This window comes from Sceloporus occidentalis, unplaced genomic scaffold, assembly GCF_023333645.1.
Source record: "Sceloporus occidentalis isolate IW3139 unplaced genomic scaffold, rSceOcc1.0.p SCAF_18, whole genome shotgun sequence".
Taxonomy (NCBI): Eukaryota; Metazoa; Chordata; class Lepidosauria; order Squamata; family Phrynosomatidae; genus Sceloporus; species Sceloporus occidentalis.
Window position 1 is genome coordinate 13,646,189 of NW_028316998.1, and position 20,686 is coordinate 13,666,874.

A 20,686-nucleotide genomic window follows, 5' to 3' on the forward strand; every position below is an offset into this window, starting at 1 on the left:
TCAGTGAATCATTTATCTTTAAGTAACTAACAGTTTGTCTAAACAAACACAAGAATAGAAAGGGAACTATCATTTTGTACTCATTAATCCAGTGCATGTATTCTTAATCCACCTCTTCTGCGATGTCAGGCACTTAAAAATGAGGTAAAGGAAACAAGCCTCTTCTTCTTCGAAGGGCCATTTTCAACATCAGGTCATACAAGTGAAACCAGAAAACATGGCCAACTGTGTACATAGACACATCCTTATAAAGAAGCTATTTTAGAGAGATCTTTGCCCATCTCTGCATACTGTTCCTTTAGACGCATCATTGCTTTCCTGTGTTCTTCATCAACAGCCAGTCGCTTCTGATGTTGTTCCTCCATGAATATTTCCCAGTGGGCACGTAGTTTCTCATTATTCCCCTTCCTCAGGTCATTCTGAGAGAGAAAAAAAAGAGGATTTTAGGTTTCTTTAATACACTCCTGTAAAGAAACTCTTCAAAAGCCCATCTTGGTTATCCTTGGCAAGCCAGATGTTGAGCAGAGAATCCAGCCAACTGCTTTCGAGTAATAGAGCGGGTAGATCAACTATTGAGGCATGTTCTACTTGCATGTTTTAAAACTAAGTATCACAATATATTTTGGGGAAAAGCTCACTGCAAATATATATTTTTAATATTTCAATATATATGTTCACACTGGTGATGCTGTTAATGTCACTCCTATTTACAGTTATATAAAAAAAGGGAAATAATCAAAAGGCCTAACAGGCTATTCAAATATTTTTTGAGTGTAGCTATCCTAACAGTACTTTCACATAACCCACAACCATATGAGATTATATCACATCAAGTTCTAGGTTTTCGTATGTCTAATAACCATACGTTTCAGGAGCATCCTGTTGTACGTACACTTTATGGACAAAAGTATTGGGACACCTGACCATAACAATCCAAAAAGGACATCGCATTCTAAATACACAGGCATTCATATATAGTTGGTCCATCATTTGCAGCTGTAACAGCTTCCACCTTTTTGGAAAGGCTTTCCACAAGATTTTGTGGTGTTTCTGTGATAATTTTTGCCCATTTATCCATTAGAGCATTTATGAGGTCCAGCATCCCAAATGTTGAGGTCAGGGCTCCAGTCAAGTTCTTCCACACCTAACTCATCCAACCATGTCTTTATGGACCTTGCTTTGTGCTCTAGGGCACAGTCATGCTGGAATAGAAAAAGACCTTTCCCAAACTTTGGAAGCATAGCATTGTCCAAAGTGTCTTTGTATCCCGAAGCATTAAGATTTCCCTTCACTGGAAGTAAGGGGCCTAGCCCAACCCCAGAAATACACCCCCAGGCCATTATTCCTCCACAAAACTTTACAGCTGGTACAATGCAGTCAGGCAGTTAATGTTCTCCTGGTATCCGCCAAACCCAGACTCACCCATCAGACTGCCAAACAGAGAAGCTCAATTAGTAACTCTATAGAACATGTTTCCACTGTTCCAAAGTCCAGCTTTACACCGCTCGATCCAACTCTTAGCATTGTTCTTGGTTTTGTGAGGCTTGCTTGCAGCTGCTTGGCCGTAGAAACCTATTCCACGAAGCTCCCGCCGCACAGTTTTTGTGCTGATATTAATGCCAGTGGAAGTTTGGAACTCTTCAGCAGAGCGTTGGCAACTTTCATCCACCTCAGCACTCTGTGACCCAGCTCTGTGACTTTACGTGGTCTTCCAGTTGTGTTGCTGCTGTTCCTAAACGCTTCCACTTTCTAATAATCCCACTTACAGTTATTGTGGAATATCTAGCAGGGATGAACTTTCACAAACTGACTTATTGCAAGGTGGCATCCTATCACACTACCATTCTTGAATTCAACCCATTTTTCTTTTACAAATGTTTGTAAACGCAGACTGCATGACTAGTTGCTTGATTTTATACACCTGTGGCAATGGGTCCAATAAAAACACCTGAATTCAATAATTAAGAGGTGTGTCCCAAAACTTGTCCATATAGCATACATACCAATTATTTATTTTTGTTCAAAGCAAATGGTAATCAATACTTTCTGTAGTATTCTCTGCACCAAGATGATTAGAGAAGTCACAGCTTGCATTCTTCACTAGGGACTTAATCTCTAGGAAAAACAAAACAGTAATAGTATGACATTCGGGCCAAACACATTTTTGTAATTTTAATTATTTCATTTTAAAACTAAAAACAGCTGATTTCAAATAAAGTGGGTGACCTCTTTCTGGAAATTCCCAGCAAAATCTACTGGAAACGTAGCATTACCAATCATAGCAATAGATGTGCATTCCTCTTTGGAAGTTATTTGTACAGCCTTTAACCCCTTAAGGACAATGGGCGGTCCCTAAACCCATTTAAAACAATGCATTTGGAGCCCATACATATACGGGCTTTGTCATTAAGGGGTTAATATACCATTGCTGTGTGGAGCTGAATGCCAATGCTACAAGATAACATTTTCTTTTCCAAAAGTAAAGGGAAGGGTTATTTGTAAATAATTCTGCAAATGAGCCCATCATATGCCTTCGAAAACTATTAACAGAAAACGATACCACATAGGCAGTCAAGAAAGGGAATCTGTGGCTACCACCCTGTCCGGGCCTGCTTCTGTCTCACATGGCAATTTAGCGATCCTGGCAATGTTTGATTACTTTGTTGTGGGCATAGTGTCGATTTAAAATTGTTACGTTAAAATAAAACGCTGACTTAATATTCAAAAATCTTCTAGATTGACCGAGCAGGGCCCTTCTTAACTCGTTTCTGTTATAATTGTTTGTTATAATAGCGTTATACACTATTTGTTATGTCCGGTTTACCCATCGTAAATTATAGCAATAATTCTGTTCCTGAGAAAGTGGTCTCTTGTTCAGAGATCTGAAAAAGATTAGTTACGTCAGACTTCCAAGGCATGTCTAAAGTGTCTGATTGTGCATTCTGTAAATGAGGACTCCCGAAAGCTCGTCTATTATTTTAAATACTGTTAGTCCAATAAAAAAGGTATTACAAGATTCTGCAACATTCTGTTTTTTTGCATTCTTATACACTGGACTAATACGGCTACCCCAAACTACAGTACTATGGAAGATACCGCATATAGCCGTTTAACAAAGCAATTCTTCAAAATCACCACAAAGGAAACACAGCTCAACAGTGACATATACTTCTTATCTCACTGTAAGAAAAGAAGGCTCATCCCCAATGGACTGAGGATCAAAAATCCAGTCACTACAACGCATAACTCACAATATGCTGAAAACCTCTGCAAACGCACCAGTGAGAAACTTAGGAATCACCTTATCCACCTACTATATAAGAAAAAAACAAGCATTCAAAATGAAAAACAATCCCTGCTTCAGAAACTACGGGGAATGAACATACACACGACTGTAAAAGTGGAAAAAGAAATGCAATATTTCATGAAGAAAAACAACAAACTTAACAGGCTTTCCCAAAATGTCAGCAAACGCCATACAGAGGGAGAGACCAGGATCACCACTAAAGCACCCAGAGCACCTGAAACAGCCGATGGTCTCATTACTAACCCGGACTACAACACAAACAGCTCAGGAATTATAAATATTTCAGATTACGAACTGTCCACACCTGAGATATCTGTCCTCTCCAAAGGATTATCATTTTGTCCAAGTACAAAATTAGATGACATTGAACTGTACTCAGACCTGGAAGAATTTTTTAGAAGACTACGATTAAAAGAGTTCTTTCACAATAAAGAGAAAACAACCACAACGCCGGATTACAATATCAAGAAAAAGAACTCTCAATTCACTCCAGCACCAGGACGCAACAGCAAACTGGACAGTTACATTGAAAGTTTCCGGCTAAGAACTGCATCCTTAGTCACAAAGCAGCACCATAATAAAATCAGAGCTAATCTTTCACCAATAGAAAGAGATGCAATCAAGGATTTAAGGAATAATCAAACCATCACAATCAAACCAGCGGACAAGGGAGGAGCAGTCGTTATTATGAACACCCAAGATTATATAGAAGAGGGAAACAGACAATTATCAGACAGCACATACTATAAGAAACTGATCAAAGACCCCACCAAGGAATACACTGCCAAACTGAGGAAGCTGATCAGATCTGTCCCAGAGGAACAGCAAAAAGGATTGGAAACGTTCATACCCACCAATCCCAACATAGGGACATTCTACATGCTTCCGAAAATCCACAAACCAGGGAACCCAGGCAGACCTATAATAACAGGTATGGACACACTAACCGAACCAATTTCAGGCTTAGTGGAAAATATTTTAAAACCCTTTGTTAAAAACACTAGGAGCTTCATACAAGACACCACTGACTTCCTCAACAAACTCAGTCAAATTACAAACTTGCCTGCCAATTCTATACTTGTAACCATGGATGTGGAATCTCTATACACCAACATCCCACACGTAGATGGAATTGAGGCCTGCTCTCTGTTCCTCTCAGAACATACTCATAACCAGAAATACAGTCCTCAAACCATTACTAAACTCATAGAATTCATCCTCACACACAACTACTTCAGTTTCAACAACAATATATATCTGCAAACCATGGGCACTGCCATGGGGACGAGAATGGCACCACAATATGCCAATCTATTTATGGCTGACCTGGAACAACGATTCTTGGAAACACAACTTCACAAACCCTACAAATATTATCGCTACATTGATGATATTTTCATTGTCTGGACGGACGGAAAAGAAAACCTCAGAGAGTTCCATAACGCATTTAATAGATTTCACCCATCTATCAAACTCAAAATGGACTTCTCCACAGAAAGTGTAAACTTCTTGGATACAACTGTCACAATAAACAAGGACACACTACATACATCCCTATACAGAAAACCCACAGACCGATCCAACTACCTGCACAAATCCAGCTTCCATCCATCCCACACAAAGCAAGGCATCATCCATAGCCAAGCCACCAGGTACCACCGCGTCTGCTCCAACACTGATGACAGAGACATGCATCTAAAAACACTGTCTGAGACACTCAAACAAAAGGGATACAAACCTAGGATCATCAATAAGAAAATTAACTCTGCTCTACAAACACCACGTGAACACCTGTTGCAATACACAAACAAACATCCTCACGCATACCTCTAGTAGCCACATACAATCCTGCCCTAGAAGAAATCCGAAAAATCATCAAGGATCTGCAGCCAATGCTAGCAGAGGATGTGGTGTTAAAAGAAATTTTCCCTGAACCCCCCATCTTAGCCTTCAGACAACCAGCTAATCTCAAACAAAAGCTGGTGAGTAGCAAACTACATACTGAAACTACACACACAGATAATGGAAGCAAACCATGCAACAAAGCCAGATGCAAACTTTGCCAACACATCTGTACCAGCAACACAGCCACCCACAACAAGACATACAATATTAAAGGATCATACTCATGCACTTCACAAAATGTTGTATACATGATTCAATGCACCAAATGTACTATAGGGTGTTACATCGGTGAAACCTGCCAGCAACTCAATAAAAGGATGAATCTGCACAGATACTCCATCAACCATCATGATGAAGAAAACCTTTGCACTCCAGTTGGGCACCACTTCACCCAAACCGGTCACTCCATACATGACCTTAAAATCAAAACACTGAGAGGTAATTTCAAAAACACCCAAGAAAGAAAGACATTTGAAGCCAAAATGATACATTTTTATGATTGTAAAAACAGAGGACTTAATGTGGATTTGAGCTTCTTAGCACACTATCAAAACTTCCTATAACCTGTGCTTTTTTTTTTTTTTTTCTTCTCTTCTTCTCTCTCTCCTACACGCTCACCCCTGCTCCCCCTCTAGCCTTATCTGTGCAGTATATGCCACTATTTACTATTTACGACCCTCTTAGTTTTTTGTCTGCAAATTCTCTACCGTGTTGTTTTAACCCCTGTTTTAACCCTGTATCAGAACATGTACTGGTCAGTTTTAAACTGCGTTTTTCACTTGCTTGGTCAGAAATGCTTTTGACTTGATAAAGGGAGGACTCCCGAAAGCTCGTCTATTATTTTAAATACTGTTAGTCCAATAAAAAAGGTATTACAAGATTCTGCAACATTCTGTTTTTTTGCATTCTGAAGTAGAAGAAATGATGGATTCAACAGATCTTTGCCAAGGTTATTTTGCACTGTGACCTTTCTAAGCAATCTCACTTATTCTCCTGTAAACAGAAGGGACAGTGTATCAGCAGGTCCTGTGGGCTCTCACCACTCCAACGTTGGCCGCAGCCTAGAGACCACTGTTGATTTTTCGTGGGAGTGTATAGGTCACTGTGGTTTCCCACTCTTGATGTTAATAAAAGCAAGCAAGGTTTAATCTTCTTAGTTTAAATAATTAAAATATACCCGTCATATAAGAAAAGGAGTTTTGGCAGCTTCGTAATGGCCCTAAAAGGTTACAGAAGTAAATTTACCAAGCTGAAAAAAGAAAAAAGTAGCCTCAAAGTAAATGTTCTATGTCAAGACTTTTCCAAGGAGTCAAGTGTCTGAAATATATGAAGTTTATACGAAGTAGAATACATTATTGTTGTGAGAGACATTCTCTGTGTATATTACTACCACATCATCTGCTCGCTACAACATCTGCAGGCTTTTATGCAGCTTAATTAACCCCTTCGTGACAAAGGCTGATTTTACTTTTTGTACCCTTCGTGACAATGGCCTTTTTAACATTTCTGCGCTGCTTGTGTTTAGCTGTAATTTTCTTCTTTCCCGTTTACTGAACCCACACACATTAGATATTGTTTTTTTCAGGACAAGAAGGGCTTTCTTTAGATGACATTGTTTTGATTGTATCATATTATTTACTACTAAAAAAAGTATAAAATATGGTGAAACATTTAGAAAAAAATGACTGTTTCTAACTTTTAGTTGAAAAATATTTTACTCATCTATAAAAGGTAATGAAAAAACCTGCTAAATGGATTCTACTATTTGTCCTGAGTTTAGAAATACCCAATGTTTTTATGTTTTTTTGCTTTTTTCTACCCATTATGGGGCAATAAGTACAGGTAGCGTTTTGCTATTTCAAAGCCATTTTTGCCAAATCTGGTAATTCTTCCCCCCATGTGCCATTTCGGGTATCTTTGAACCCGGCCAATGCAATTTACCCCATCAAATCATATATTTTTGAAAACTAGACAGCCCAGGGTATTCCAAATGCTAGTATTTTAACTCTTTCCATGCACCATATCTACCACCAGTCTTTGTCAAACTTTGTGGTAGTCATTTTTTTGCATTTGGTTTTCCACACACATTTTACTTCAGGTATGAATTAAAAAGTTCTCGTATATGTCACTATCACAAAACACCCCAATATGTGTTCAGCAACATCTCCTGAGTACAGCGATACCTCACATGAATGATTTTGCCTGGCCGTTTGGGGGCAAAAGGGCCACATTTGGGGCATGCGCATTTTCAATGTTGAACTTTGGCATTTGGGGATCCACTGCCCATGCCCTATTTGGTACATCTTTGAGCCGGGCCATTTCAGTGTGCCCAACAAAACCATATATTTTTCAAAACTAGACACCACAGGGTATTTTAAATGCTGGTATTTTAACTCTTTGCATGCACACATTTTACCACCAGCATGTTTTCAAAGTTTGCAGTAGTATTTTTGTGTGTGTATTTTTCCCACACACACCTACTTTATGTATGAATTTACAGCTCCTGGTATATGCCGCTGTCACACGACACCCCATAATGTGTTCAGCAACATCTCCTGAGTACAGTGGTACCCCACATGCATGGGTTTGTCATTTTTGTGGGAACTAAAAGGCCACATTTGGTACGTGTGCATTTTTCTAATTGGAAATTAGGTGTATGGCCATCCTTCCCCCGGTGTTAATTCGGACGTTGTTGAACCCGGCCAATTCAATTTACCCCATCAAATCATACCTTTTTTAAAAGTAAACACCCCACGGGCATTTAATATGCCAGTATTTTAACTCTTTTCATGCGAGAATTGTTTTAAGCTAATATGCTAATTTTAGGACTTGCTCACAAAAATATATTTTTTATATATATATATTTTTTTTTTGCCTTTTTTTTTTATTTTTTTAACATTTTTTTTCAACTTGAAGGTTCCCCTGATAGTGACATCAGTGGGAAATTATTTTTACATTTTACTGTTTTTTTACAATTTTTTTTCTAATTATTATTAATTTTATTTTATTTTTAAATTTATTTTTTCTAATCACACTGTGATTAGAAAGCTGAGCTCCATTGACTTGCATGGTGAATGCAGTACCTGTATTCAACCTGCAAGTGGAGCCAAAGTTCTCTAGATGGTCTGGACCATCTAGCGAACTTTTAAAATTTGTTGGTTCCTGTTACAGGGCAGCGGCCATCTTGCTTGATGGCGAAGATCATCGGCAGCTGCGGCTGTGACCGCTCTCCGGAGCGGTCACAGCCCATCGAAAGGTAAGTGTTTGGTGTCGCTGGATGCCTCCTGATCGAGGCATTCCAGCGACACCATTTAAGTTTAGGAGGCGATCATCGATCGCCTCCTAAACGCTTTTAAAACGGGCGTCCGCCGCCATACAAAGTATGGCGGATGTTGACGCCCCGTGGAGGGGCCAGAGATGGCCCCTTCGTTCCGATCGCGGCGTTGCTGAATGCCTCGAGGTCGAGGCATTCAGCAACGTTTTTTGGGTGCAGAAAGCGAAAACAGATCGCTTTCTGCACCCGTTTAAAGACGTGCCGGTCCTGGCACGTCAATTGTCGTAAAGCACATGCTTTTCCGTGTCGTGCCAGGACCGGCAATTGTCGTTAAGGGGTTAAGCAATATCCGAAGGCTTCATAAAGCACTACACAATTTACAGTGTGGATTAAGAGAAGTTTATTGAAATGACCAGGTATGTTGAAGTTATCTTAGCCAGGTTGCGTATATATTTTGAATACCTCTGTTAGATTTAATAGGGGTTTCTAAGATTTTGGACCTTTATTCTTATATTGTTTTACTGTTTGACGTGATAAACATAGTCATCCGAATATGACTACTGGAATAAACTGCAAAGAATCCGTACGCAGTGGCCAGATTTAGTTAAAGTCTCAAACTAGATGAGGGAATCGTGAGGATTTATTGATCATGCCACATGGAAAACAAAAAGAGGATTTATGAACCATACTTACCAGCTGTAACAAGCACCAGTTATAACCTTTAACTTTCTACTATATGTTAAACACGTCTTTCATTGTAAGCAAGCAATTAAAACGTCTGTGGGTTAAAGTGGAATCCTGCTGCTATCTATTGTGTGTGACTATGGTGCCATCTACTGACTCATAAATGCATCATATATTAAATAGAATGATCTGCAAAGGAGACGGAAAGGGCAAAAAAACATACCACAGGTAGCACTGCCATACCACTAAATGTTCCAAATCTAGATCATGTATTCTTTGTTATTATTTTACCTGGTTCAATGCCAGGGAACACTTCTAGCCTGGTGATCATGGTCATCTGGTGGATGTTTACTTACCATTACTATCAGTCAGGAATACACCAGTTACTATTTACGGTCTTACCATTTAGGCTTCATGGAGCCCCAGCAACCTTTCAGTGGTTAATGAACAAACTTCCCCCAAAGCCTTATCTACAGACCTAAAATACATCATATCACCCCCACTTAAGTATCTCTGTAAAATGCTCTCTTGTGAGAGTCTGCATTAAAATGTTAAGTATTCCCTAGAACCGTGTGGTTTGAAGGTAATTAAGACTTAGTGCTTTCTGGAGGGTCTTCAGCATTAAATATGTAAGAGTATTAGACTGATTTGATTCACGTTTTCCATTCACAGGATGCAAGGAGAATATGTAGATGAGGGAGGTGACGTTAACACAGAACATTAGTCACTGCTGAAATGTGTTTACACCTTCTGTATATAAATTGCTTTCAGCTTCCATCAATGAAGTCCTATTCCGCTTGTACGTAAATGTATATACTACATGTGTGTTCATACCTATCTGACGAAAAAGAGGGCATCGGGATTTAAAACTTTCACATTTCTGGGAGAATTGATAAAAAGGTGTTATTCCAGCAACAAGGACTCACTTTGATCATCAGCTCTTGACAAGTAAATGAAATACATACATAAATTGCAAATAATTCACGGAGTACTCTTGCCAAAGAAATTCTGCGGTTAACCTAACAAACGCAGACATTTAAATGTAACACTGGTTACAAGCACTGTCTGGGCTTCTTGAGGGTACAGATTATACATTCTTGGAGGTTTACCAGTTTATGGTAAAAATGTGCTGCAAACTGTGTTTACCTTTGCTTTTTCCTGCCCATTTTCCTGGAGCCTGAGGATGGCAACATTGGCATTTTCCACTGAAAGAAACAGATTTGAATGGATTAATCAGCTGTTCTGCCATTGAAGAAAATCCAAGTGTGTGATAGGCGGCAGACATAGTCACAGCTACAGTATTAACACAATGTGCAGGAACTGCCCCACAATGGGAACCAGGTGACTTTTTGATGGCATAAGGCACCTTACTGGCTTTCAAAAAGAAAGAACAAGAAGAGATCAGAAGACTATAGCCCGGTATGCTGCTAACAAGCAACAGCACGCTGTACTTCCCTGCAGAAAGCCACTGAGATCCCAGATTGCAAACACATGGGCAGAGGTTTCAATTACTTCCATTTCTTTCATTTTCTGGAGCAACCCTGTAAGCACTTAAGGTCCTTCAGACATACCACACAGACATTAGAGGGGAAAAAATAAGAGATCCATACATTATTTTTCCTGAGAGAAATGGGTTTCACCAACAAGCAGTATTACAATTTCTACCTAAATAATGTGATGCAGACCCTACTACTACTCATTTCAGGTCATACGTTGGTTAAAGAGGGGAATGTCAGCTATACAGCCTTCTTTGCAGCAATGTATGAAATGTTCGCCACAGAGCAATTAAGAAGACAAATACTACCCTTGATGAGTATCGATTTTTGGGTCCTACATTGCTGACATGCACTTTACGCTGTTTTAGGTGGCTTTTTGGTATACATGGTAAGGGTATACAGAATAGCAGTGCTGACCTCTGATGTGACAGAAACAGATGGTTTCTGTTTTTGGGGTTTTTACTTTGTGTTTCTTGTATAACTTGTCTATGACAAGGGTGTCCTTTTGGTCACTGGATGATGCTATATGCTGCATCTTACTCCCTCATTAATTCATGTGGTTACGATTGCTATATGTATCTGCCTTGTAATAATGTCTTTGAATGCTATTGTTTTGCGTTCTTCTCTCGATACGCTAAGACTCATTGCTCGTATTTTTTTTACGGTTCTGCCATGTTAGGACGCTTCACTATTGTAACTGTTCACCCTTTGCATTTTTATGTTCATGCTGTATTCATTTTATTGAAGAATAAAGTTTAAATAAAAAGAAACAAGCAAAAAAAAGAAGACGACAAATACTGGTGCGTTAAACAGCAAGTAATTGCAATGTGCATCGCTTTCCTCAAGGAGTAATAGATAAACCTCCAGGACAAAACAGGGATGCAAGCTCATGAACAAACTTTCCAGTGTGAAAAACATTCCCCGAAAATAAAAGCCTCTCCAGAGAAAAGACAGAAATATTCCCAGCTGCCTATGAAGTGTGAGGTTCAAGGTTTTCCAGATGCCAGACTGGTAACCATAACAGGATACTTATGGATACTTGGACAAATTACATTGCTCTCTTCTCTTTGGCAATAACAATTTCAGGGGGGGGGGGGGGGAGACAAAAAAAATAGATACTACTTGTTTTTTGTCTTTCAACATGTAGAATGTATTTTTGGTCGATCACAGGAATGCCAGACTGAGCAGAAACAGGTCTACATCAGGTGAAAAAATTTTTTTTTCATATTTTGGCAGTCAGAGATTGACTCTTCAGGTGCTGAGGAACCCTGAGATGTGCTGCTCAACACACAACTCAACAAGAAGTCGTACAGTTGTTACTACATTAGCATTGTGAGAGATCATCTGATTTTCTCTGTATTTTGCCTCACAATTCAAGCCTTTATTGGTCCTGCAAAACACCTTTTCCTGGACTACCCAGCAACCACAGATAAAATTATTCTTCCAAGCAAAAACTTCAGAAACCATTAAGACGTTCATGGCTAAATGCGGAGTGGTCTATATATACAGAAACTCTCTCTTTCCCTACCACCGCCACCCCCCCCCAGGGGTAGGGGCCGTATATAGTTAATTGTCTATGTTAATCTAGGTATGCTGTTAGAGACAGCAGTATTTTACATCCAATGGCCAATATACGCAGCCTGCCAGTCAGAAAATTGAGCTCTGGGCTTCTTTGAGAGAGTAATGAACTTCACAGACATGAGCTCCTGTGTGTTATTCTAGCAGTAGGATAAAGATGGAAAAAATATTTTGATAGAGGGTTCAATCTATTTTACCTTATTTAAGGAGCCCTATTAAGCCAAATGTGGTGTAACTCAAAAAAAATAAACAAGATGGTTTCATACACATAACTGGACAAGATGAAACCTTGTGGATTATGTTGCTTAACATTACAGGGTAAGGATGATTGTATATTGACACTGGTAGAAGGACTTAAACATAATAAATGTTCATCTATTTGAGCGCCTGCTTGAACCTAGAAACACTAGACATAGTGTATGGTGCAGGGAGCTGTATTCATATTATATGAACACTTCTTAAACAGGAGAAGTTTATGCATGAGTCAACTTTCTAAAATACATCCATTTGATTGTACTTTGGTCTTAAGCCAATCACTGTGGAATGTTCTGCTTTTTACATGGGATACGTAATCAAAAAAGGAACGGCAACAATCCTGCAATTAATCTGGCAGTGATTGCAGGTGCCTTTTAAAATGTACATTTTATCCCTTAAGAAAAAGATTAAGTACACTTTACTTGCATTAAAAGTAAGGTTCGCACAAGTGTTAACTTCTCTTACACGATCACTTCCAGCTGCCTGCTCCCTCTTTGAAAGTAGGATCTTCACAGTCAGAAGGCATATCTATATATATGCCCTGTAGTAATTTTAATTAGGACAACCTTCTTTTTGTTGCAGAGCTGAAGTGTAGCATAACTATTACAGTACATTGGATTAACCTCAGTAAACCTTTCTGGTGATGTCAGCTTCAGCAAGGGGTTGCGCAATCCGAAATCTACCAAATGAAGCTGTTACAATGGATCCAATAAAATCCCAGGGTAGTTAAACTACTCCAGAAAACGTGAAGTCACATAATACATCACCAATAGATTAGGGATAAACAATAAGGGGGTGGATCACAGTTTACACATTAGACAGTGGCCACCAAGTAGAAAGGCACAGGCTTCATTTACACCATGTGACCAAAAGTATGTGGAGACCATCACACCTATATGAGCTTGTTGGACAACCCATACCAAAACCAAGGGCAATAATATGGAATTTCCTCTCCTGCAGCTATAACAGCCTCCACACTTCTGGCTTTTCACAAGTTTGTGGCTTGTGCCTGTGGGAATTTGTGCCCATTCAGCCAAAAGCCTGTTTGTGAGCTCAGGCAATGATGTTGGACGAGAAGGCCTGCCTACTAATCAGCGTTCCAAATGACCTCAAATGTGTTCAATTGGGTTACAGTGAGGGCTCTTTAAACCATGTCTCTGTGGACTTTACTTTGTGCGCAGGGGCACAGTCAAGTTGGAAAAGGAAAGGGCTTTCCCCAAACTTGTGCAAAAAAGTTGGAAGCATACAATTGTCTAAAATGTGCTTGTATGCTGTAGCATTAATATTACCCTTCATTGAACTAAGGGGCCTTGCCCACACCCTGAAGATAACCCCAGACCATTAGCCCATCTACCAAAATTTACAGTAGGCTCTATGCATTCCGGTAGGTAGTATTCTCCTGGCCTCTGCCAAACCTAGATTGGCCAATAAGCCTTCCAGATAGTGAAGCGTAATTCATCACCCCAGAGAACATATTTCCACCGCCTCGGAGTCTACGTTTAAAGTCACTGGGCTCTTCAGTACAACCCATTATACTGCCAATGTTTGTCTATGGAGATGGCTGTCTATGTGTTTGATTTTATACATCTGTCAGCAATGGGTGTGACTGAAACACCAGATACATAAAGGAGTGTCTTAGAAACTGGAAGGCATCTGATAAAGATGTATAATATAATTTAGTCAGGTTACATAAAATGTCCACAGACACTGTACCATAAAATTATCAAAACAAGTCTAAAATAATTACAGTTTAACTTAGGGTACGCTGGCAAACAGAGGTATGAATGTATATACGTACATTTCTTGAGCGCAGATCCCAGCTGGTCTTGCATTAGGTCAAAACATTTTGGAAGAGTCTGTTCTTTGGTTTCCGATATGCTGTTTTTCAAATTTCCGAGAACTCTAATTTCTCTGTGTCCACGTTTCTCCTGGAAACAGCCATATAATTGGTAATGTATCTGTACTCTTTTTATATAGAAAAAGTTCTGATTTAAAAAAAAAAAAATCATTTAACATCATTACCCCTACTAAACTTTATAATAAGAGTTGGCAGTAGCAAAATTGGTGAGGGAACAATAAAGTATTCGCATATGGTATATACTAACCTGTGTATTTAAAAATGTAAAATATTTTTGTTACAGGTGAAGCTGCATGACTGTTGACCTTGATTTGAAGCCTCACATGCACGTAAATCATCAGTAACACTCAATAATGGATGCATTCAGAAAACTGAACGCATATTAGAGAAGAGAAGAGCAATTCTGGAAAACTGTTCAAAAGAATCTCTACAACAAAGAGAATGGCATATGTATCATTATTTTAATACACACTAAGTTGAATGAAACACAAGCACAGCTGGGTACTGGAAGATATTAGCTCACAACAGCACCTCGAACATTGTTCTCAAAGGACATCTGCCAAAGACATGTGTTTCTATTTATATGAGAGATGGAGGTGAAGGACATTGGTATTCACAGACAGTAACAAGACAATGGTATCTTTATGAATCTAGTAGAGTGACTTGTAAAATAATTATGTGGCTCCATCTAGTGGTGAAATAAGATCATATCACCAGCATGGGAAAATATCACCCTCCTCATCTTTTGTTTCCGTAAAGTCCAAATTGCTAATTAACGTCCTGTTTCCCCACTGTTCAGCAGTGCATAATATGGTATTTAATAAACAAAGAAATAATAAGAATAATACTAGGTAAAAAAGGCACAAAAAACGCAACTGATGCACTGGAACGTAATGTGAATTTTCAAGCCATCCTAACTGGATGGCCAATACTTTGTATACATACTTAAATACTATCATTTGCACTTTAATGACTATGTAAGCCTTGCCTCCCCTTTGAAGGAACATTTTAGTGTCCCATGCACCCTCACAAATAACATTCTTCAAACTGTTAAAATCAACAAATAACCTGTAGGAGTAGATGCAGCACACCTCCTCCACCATCCTGTTTCCATGCAATGACTGGTTGCCTGAAGCAGCCATTCAGTAGCAGAAAAGTTCTCCAACTGAAATCAATAGTGATTCCAGAGCTCCATCTGGAACTCTCAGTGAACCAACACTGGAACCAATTGCCACCTGAAGACAATGTCTGCTTGCCAAAGCATACAAACGTTATATACACCGCTGGTGTTACAGTTTCACATACGTCCGCCCATAATGCCAGCTACAGAAGGATTCAAACTTGTGGTCCTGGAGTTACCTGTGTACCAACTGCCTGTTGCCCGAGCAATCTGCTACACGACCTCCTCTTTCTCACAAAACTTCTGCAGCTTCTTAAAACCGTTACTTCCAGTTCAGCTTTGCCCTTAGATGGACTTCTTGTGTCCTAGTAGCTGAGAGTGATGCCTGTGTTCTCCTGTTTACCAACTTTTGCTTCCAAAGGTCTGCTCCACTTGTGGTTATTAAGAATTCTTAAGGTTCTGGTTCTCTCCCTGGTATCTATGTGGTCCTATCTGTGCTCCTGGGTTCTGCACCTTGAGCGTAAGTTAGTTCCGATGCTGGATTGCACAAGAGTTTAAGCCTAATAAGCCTTATTAAGCCTAATGAGAAATGATTTCAATTCAAGCCCTTTACAGCCAGTGCTTGGCTGCTCCAAATAGCCAAAAATTGTGTGAAGACAGGACCAGAGAGTGGCTCATTTGATCTTTTTTGTCATTTGACAGCCTGGGCTCTCCTCTATCAAAAGAAAGCCCTCTCTCTCCTTGAAAAAAAAACAATATGTATTTTACATGGGTACACTATTCGCAGGAAAGGGGAATAATCGCTGAACTGACATAAAGCAAAAATGGCAAAATTGCCCCGGTACCAAAAACCCCTGGGTTAAACGATGATTTCATGTGCTATTCCATCCTTCTTGGACCTATGTGAAAAAGTAAATGCCCCCTTAGTTACTATATCAACCAATTAATCAAATTTAATTGATAATTGGGTTCGATTTCACTAAAATACAGACATGATTACCACCAGCCCCGTTGAACTTAAACATCAATTAAATAGAACCTGTCTTTCAAAGTGAAGTAGGCATGGGGGCCACAGAAAGCAGCACATGATCTAAAGACGTTCAAGAACAGAAGAGAAACAAAGTAATTAACACCTATTAGTCTAGAAAGAGTTGCAAAGTCATTACTAAGCTTTTCCTTTATAAGCGCAACAATGACTCATCTAGAAGGTCACAAAAGAACCCAGACTAACATGTAAAGAACTGCAGGCCTCGCTTCCTCAGTTAAGGTCAGTGGTCATGATTCAACAATAAGAAAAACTGTGCAAAAATGGCATCAACGGGAGAATTACAAGGCATAAACGACTCTTTTAGGATAATATTCTGTGGACCAATGAGTCAAAAGAGGAACTTTTTGGAAGATGTGGATCTGTTACATTTAGAGTAAGGTAACACAGCATTCCAGTCAAACACAATGGTGGTAGTGTGATGGTCTGAGGCTGGTTTGCTGCTTCAGGACCCAAGTGACTTGCCATAATTGATGGAAACTAGAATCCTATTCTTTACCAGAAAATCCTGAAGGAGAATGTCCGGCTATCAGTTTGTCACCTAACGCTCAAGCAAAGAGTGGCCCAAAGTTCCTCCACAGAGATATAAAAGATTCATTATACAGAAAGTCTTCTGTATAAACATTAGAACTGCAATACACTGAGGACATGCACTACAGTACAGCTGTTAAACATAGGAGCTGGAATACAAATTTCTTCCCATAGAGGCACAGCCGTTTTCACAAGCGGAAGAGAAGTCCTAGTAGCTTTCAACTTGACTATTTTCCTTAAATTTGACCAGAAAGATACGGTGTTTCTATATTATAATATTAGTTCCAAAATCAAGACACAATGCATTTTGAGGAATTTCTGTCAACTCAAGTTTCATTGTTTAATATATTACTCATACTAAATGTTGAACTATACATTTAAATGTGGTATCAAAAGAAGGACATATCAGTCCTTGAAAGCATAACAGTATAGAGTACACTCATGGGGGGAAAAATCCTCCAGAGGTCAGGGTACAAAATAATCTTTGTAAAGATGGGTGAACCACATAAAAATAACAAAGCTTTTTTTTATTTCTATGCCAACAACCCATCAATGCCAGCCTTGGCAAGTATTCCTGGCAAAAGTATGAAAAAAAAGGCAACATTTTAATCAATTATTTTGTGTGTTTCAAAAGTAATAAGGTTTTTAATGCAGCATTTAGTTATATTATATGATAGTTAAGTAAATGTATAATAAAAATATAGCAGAAAATTCTATAATTAATCTATAAATATAATGGGGTATTTACAATTATAAAAAAACATTTCTGTATACTGCTGTTATATTTTATACCTTCTCTTTGGCTGTACGGAGCTTATAATCACTCTTTATTGCGCTAACAGAGAAAAAGATGTAAAGCGCCATAAGCTTTCAGCACCTTCTCCCTCATCTAAAGACTATATTCCTTCGGGCTAAATGAACTATATTTCCTGTATGTGGCAGCAGTGTTAACCCTGCCCGTTTTCCTACTAAAACATATCACTATGCAGAAGTAAAAACCCATAACATGTAACTAAAAGCAAATGCCAACTGTAGTTCAGGCTCCACATTACTATGACATTAAAATCTAGTTTATGTTGGTGAAGCAATAAAGAGTTATTCAGTGATGTCTCTTTTTCCGGCTGTGGAATTTGTTTCTTTCCACATGCAACCTATTATACATAAAAATCTGTAAAAACAAAAAAACCTCAATAAAGCACGTATATATATATATATATATATACACACACACAATATATGTATGCATTGGCCTCTGATGTGTGTTACTAAATAAGTATTATGAGTGTAATAACAGTGTTCTACACCTTTATGTAAAGAGATGCATACTCTTCATAAACATAGGTGCAGAGTCAGAACGCTTTAATGCATGACAGCTGGTATCCCACTAGCAATAGTATGAAGGTATTCTGCAGAATACTCCCTCAGCTATTTACCATGCAGGAGATGTATTCGGCCGAACACACCTCCTTGCGCATGACTTACTTATCGCCAGTCAGCTCTGGTGCTGGCTCTGTGAACACTGCAAGTGTCTATCGAGACTCCTGTGTGCATGCTTTCAAGTCACTAATTGGCTGCTTAAAAGTAGCCAATCAGTGGCGAGAATCATCACAGAGAACAGAGGAGGGAACCTGCAGCTTCACCCTGAGGAAAGTACCTTTTTCCATGTTTCAAAAAATGCATATTTAATGGAATAGTCTACAGCCATTCTCACCACACCTTAATGCTTATTAATTTAATACTAAAATATGTTTGTATGCACTCCAGAGCTATAGTATTCCACCCTCTCAAAACCCAGTAACGATAAGGTAACACTAGGCAATCATACACATGACAGTGCATATGGGCCCGGACTACACCTTTAAGAGCAGTTGTGCACTTGTGCCTATAGAAAAAAAAAATTGTGAGGTTACAGGGGAGAACTATTCAACCATTAACCACTTTGTTTGCAAATATTTGCATAATTCTTTGTATTGAATTCGTGTTTTACTCAGAATAACTAGTAATTCACTAGTCCCTTTAGGATTAGCGGCTCTTCACCTTTAAATATCCCTATAAAGGGAACGTATTTGGGTTTTAAACAGTTGTAGAGCCTATTTGACCCTTTTTTGCACATCTTTCTCACCCCTTTCCCTCAAGATTTTCACTCAAGCAGGGCTCTCCACCTAATGTATCAGTCTGTCAGTTCTCGTCTTGTCATTCCCCTTGTATTGTATTGCATTAAGCGCTGCGTAAATTGTTGGTGCCATATAAATAAAAGATAATAATAATAGCTTTATAAAAGTAGTTCACTTTACTGAACATGGCAGTCTGCTTGTTAGCAGGCTGAACCGCCAGGACTATCCTGCATTCACCTACTCCCGAAGGCTTTTCGTGCTGCGTCGGGGTATGCGACTGCACTCCGTTCTCATCGTACTGACAGCTTGCTTGTTGAAAAGAGCAACAGACCATCAAACATGGTGGGTGCAAGCAGTTCCCAAAGTAGAAGGTGGGGAGGTACGCATATGAAACATACAGTACACATAGAGCTATTAGAAGTTATTTTACAGAAGCTCCTCTGCACATACATTTACCTCAAACTCCTTAACGAAGTACCGTGTCTCGCCCTGAATGACCGGTCGATGATCCAGAAGCCTGGAATGAATTTCTCCAACATCTGTAGACAAAAATGCAAGTTTATTATTTGTTCTGATCATCTCCATAAAGTTTGTAGTAATTACCCCTACACTAAATCCATGGGGTTTCACCACATTATTATTAAGCCAGAACCCCCTGATGATACATGGAGAATTCACAACCATGTCAACAGGCAAGTGTACCAAGCCCAAGATCTAGCAGTAACCAGGGGTGCCAGTACTGGGCCTTCACCTATAGTCTCGGGTTAAATAATATACCAACGCGTATATACGCGGCTGAAGTCCTACACATCTTTACATCACCTCTCATGATAAGTTCGGTAGCTGCCCCCATGGCAGTGATATTGTCCCGTGGCTTCGGGTTCTGTACAGGCGGAGAGCCTGACTTAGACGGGGCTTGTCTGCTCATTTCCTCGTCGGAAAGAATCAGCTAGAGCCGCCGACAACGTTAACGAAGAGGCATGTGACATAAGCCATGTGAACGGGCCTCTGTCAAAACACGGTCTCGTAACGCAGGACCTTCTCCCACTGTACATGCCAATACTACACAGACAGGGCAGTGCGGATGAAACGAGGCTCATGATTGGACACCGTTCCAAGTCCAAGTTTCCGCGCAACTGTACCGCTCCAAATGATTGGTTGATGCTTCTCCCAGTTCCCGCCCCATTGTTTCAGGAAGTGTATGATAAATATTTATGGCCGGCTCTTTGAACGCACACGCTTAGGAAACTTTAATTTTATCTCATACCTACCAAGTGTCCCTGCACACTTTTCCTCCGCTGGGGTCCCGCTCTACTATGATTCTAGAACGTTTGAAAAACGTTGAAAAAGTATTTCAAATTTTCAGGCATGCATGTGTTACTGGAGTCAAGCTATCAGACAGTTTCAAATCAGTGGTCATGCCATCAGACGCTTTTTCTTTAGATTAGCAAAAGGTGCCTTAGACCTGGAACTGTGATAATAATCATATAATGTTACAATTTTTAGTGGATTTTGCAGA

At 39.4% G+C, this 20,686-nt stretch overlaps 1 protein-coding gene across 1 annotated transcript; it reads right to left on the reverse strand.

Annotated features, from left to right (window-relative positions):
* Positions 1-245: 245 nt before the first annotated feature.
* On the reverse strand, positions 246-20,095 carry LOC149302680 (biogenesis of lysosome-related organelles complex 1 subunit 5-like). Its single transcript, XM_089482306.1, has 5 exons — positions 19,990-20,095; positions 19,624-19,706; positions 14,298-14,427; positions 10,317-10,375; positions 246-419 (listed from the first exon to the last, which is right to left on the reverse strand). Exons 1-5 carry the CDS (start codon positions 20,093-20,095, stop codon positions 246-248), a joined length of 552 nt encoding a protein of 183 aa, XP_089338432.1.
* Between the last annotated feature and the right edge of the window lie 591 nt (positions 20,096-20,686).

Coding starts and splice junctions, on each gene's coding strand:
- LOC149302680 (XM_089482306.1), bottom strand. CDS start 20,095: ATGAGCAGACAAGCCCCGTCTAAGTCAGGCTCTCCGCCTGTACAGAAC. Junction 19,707..19,989: donor TACCGAACTTATCATGAGAG/GTGATGTAAAGA, acceptor TTTTGTCTACAG/ATGTTGGAGAAATTCATTCC. Junction 420..10,316: donor ATGGGCAGGAAAAAGCAAAG/GTAAACACAGTT, acceptor TTTCTCTCTCAG/AATGACCTGAGGAAGGGGAA.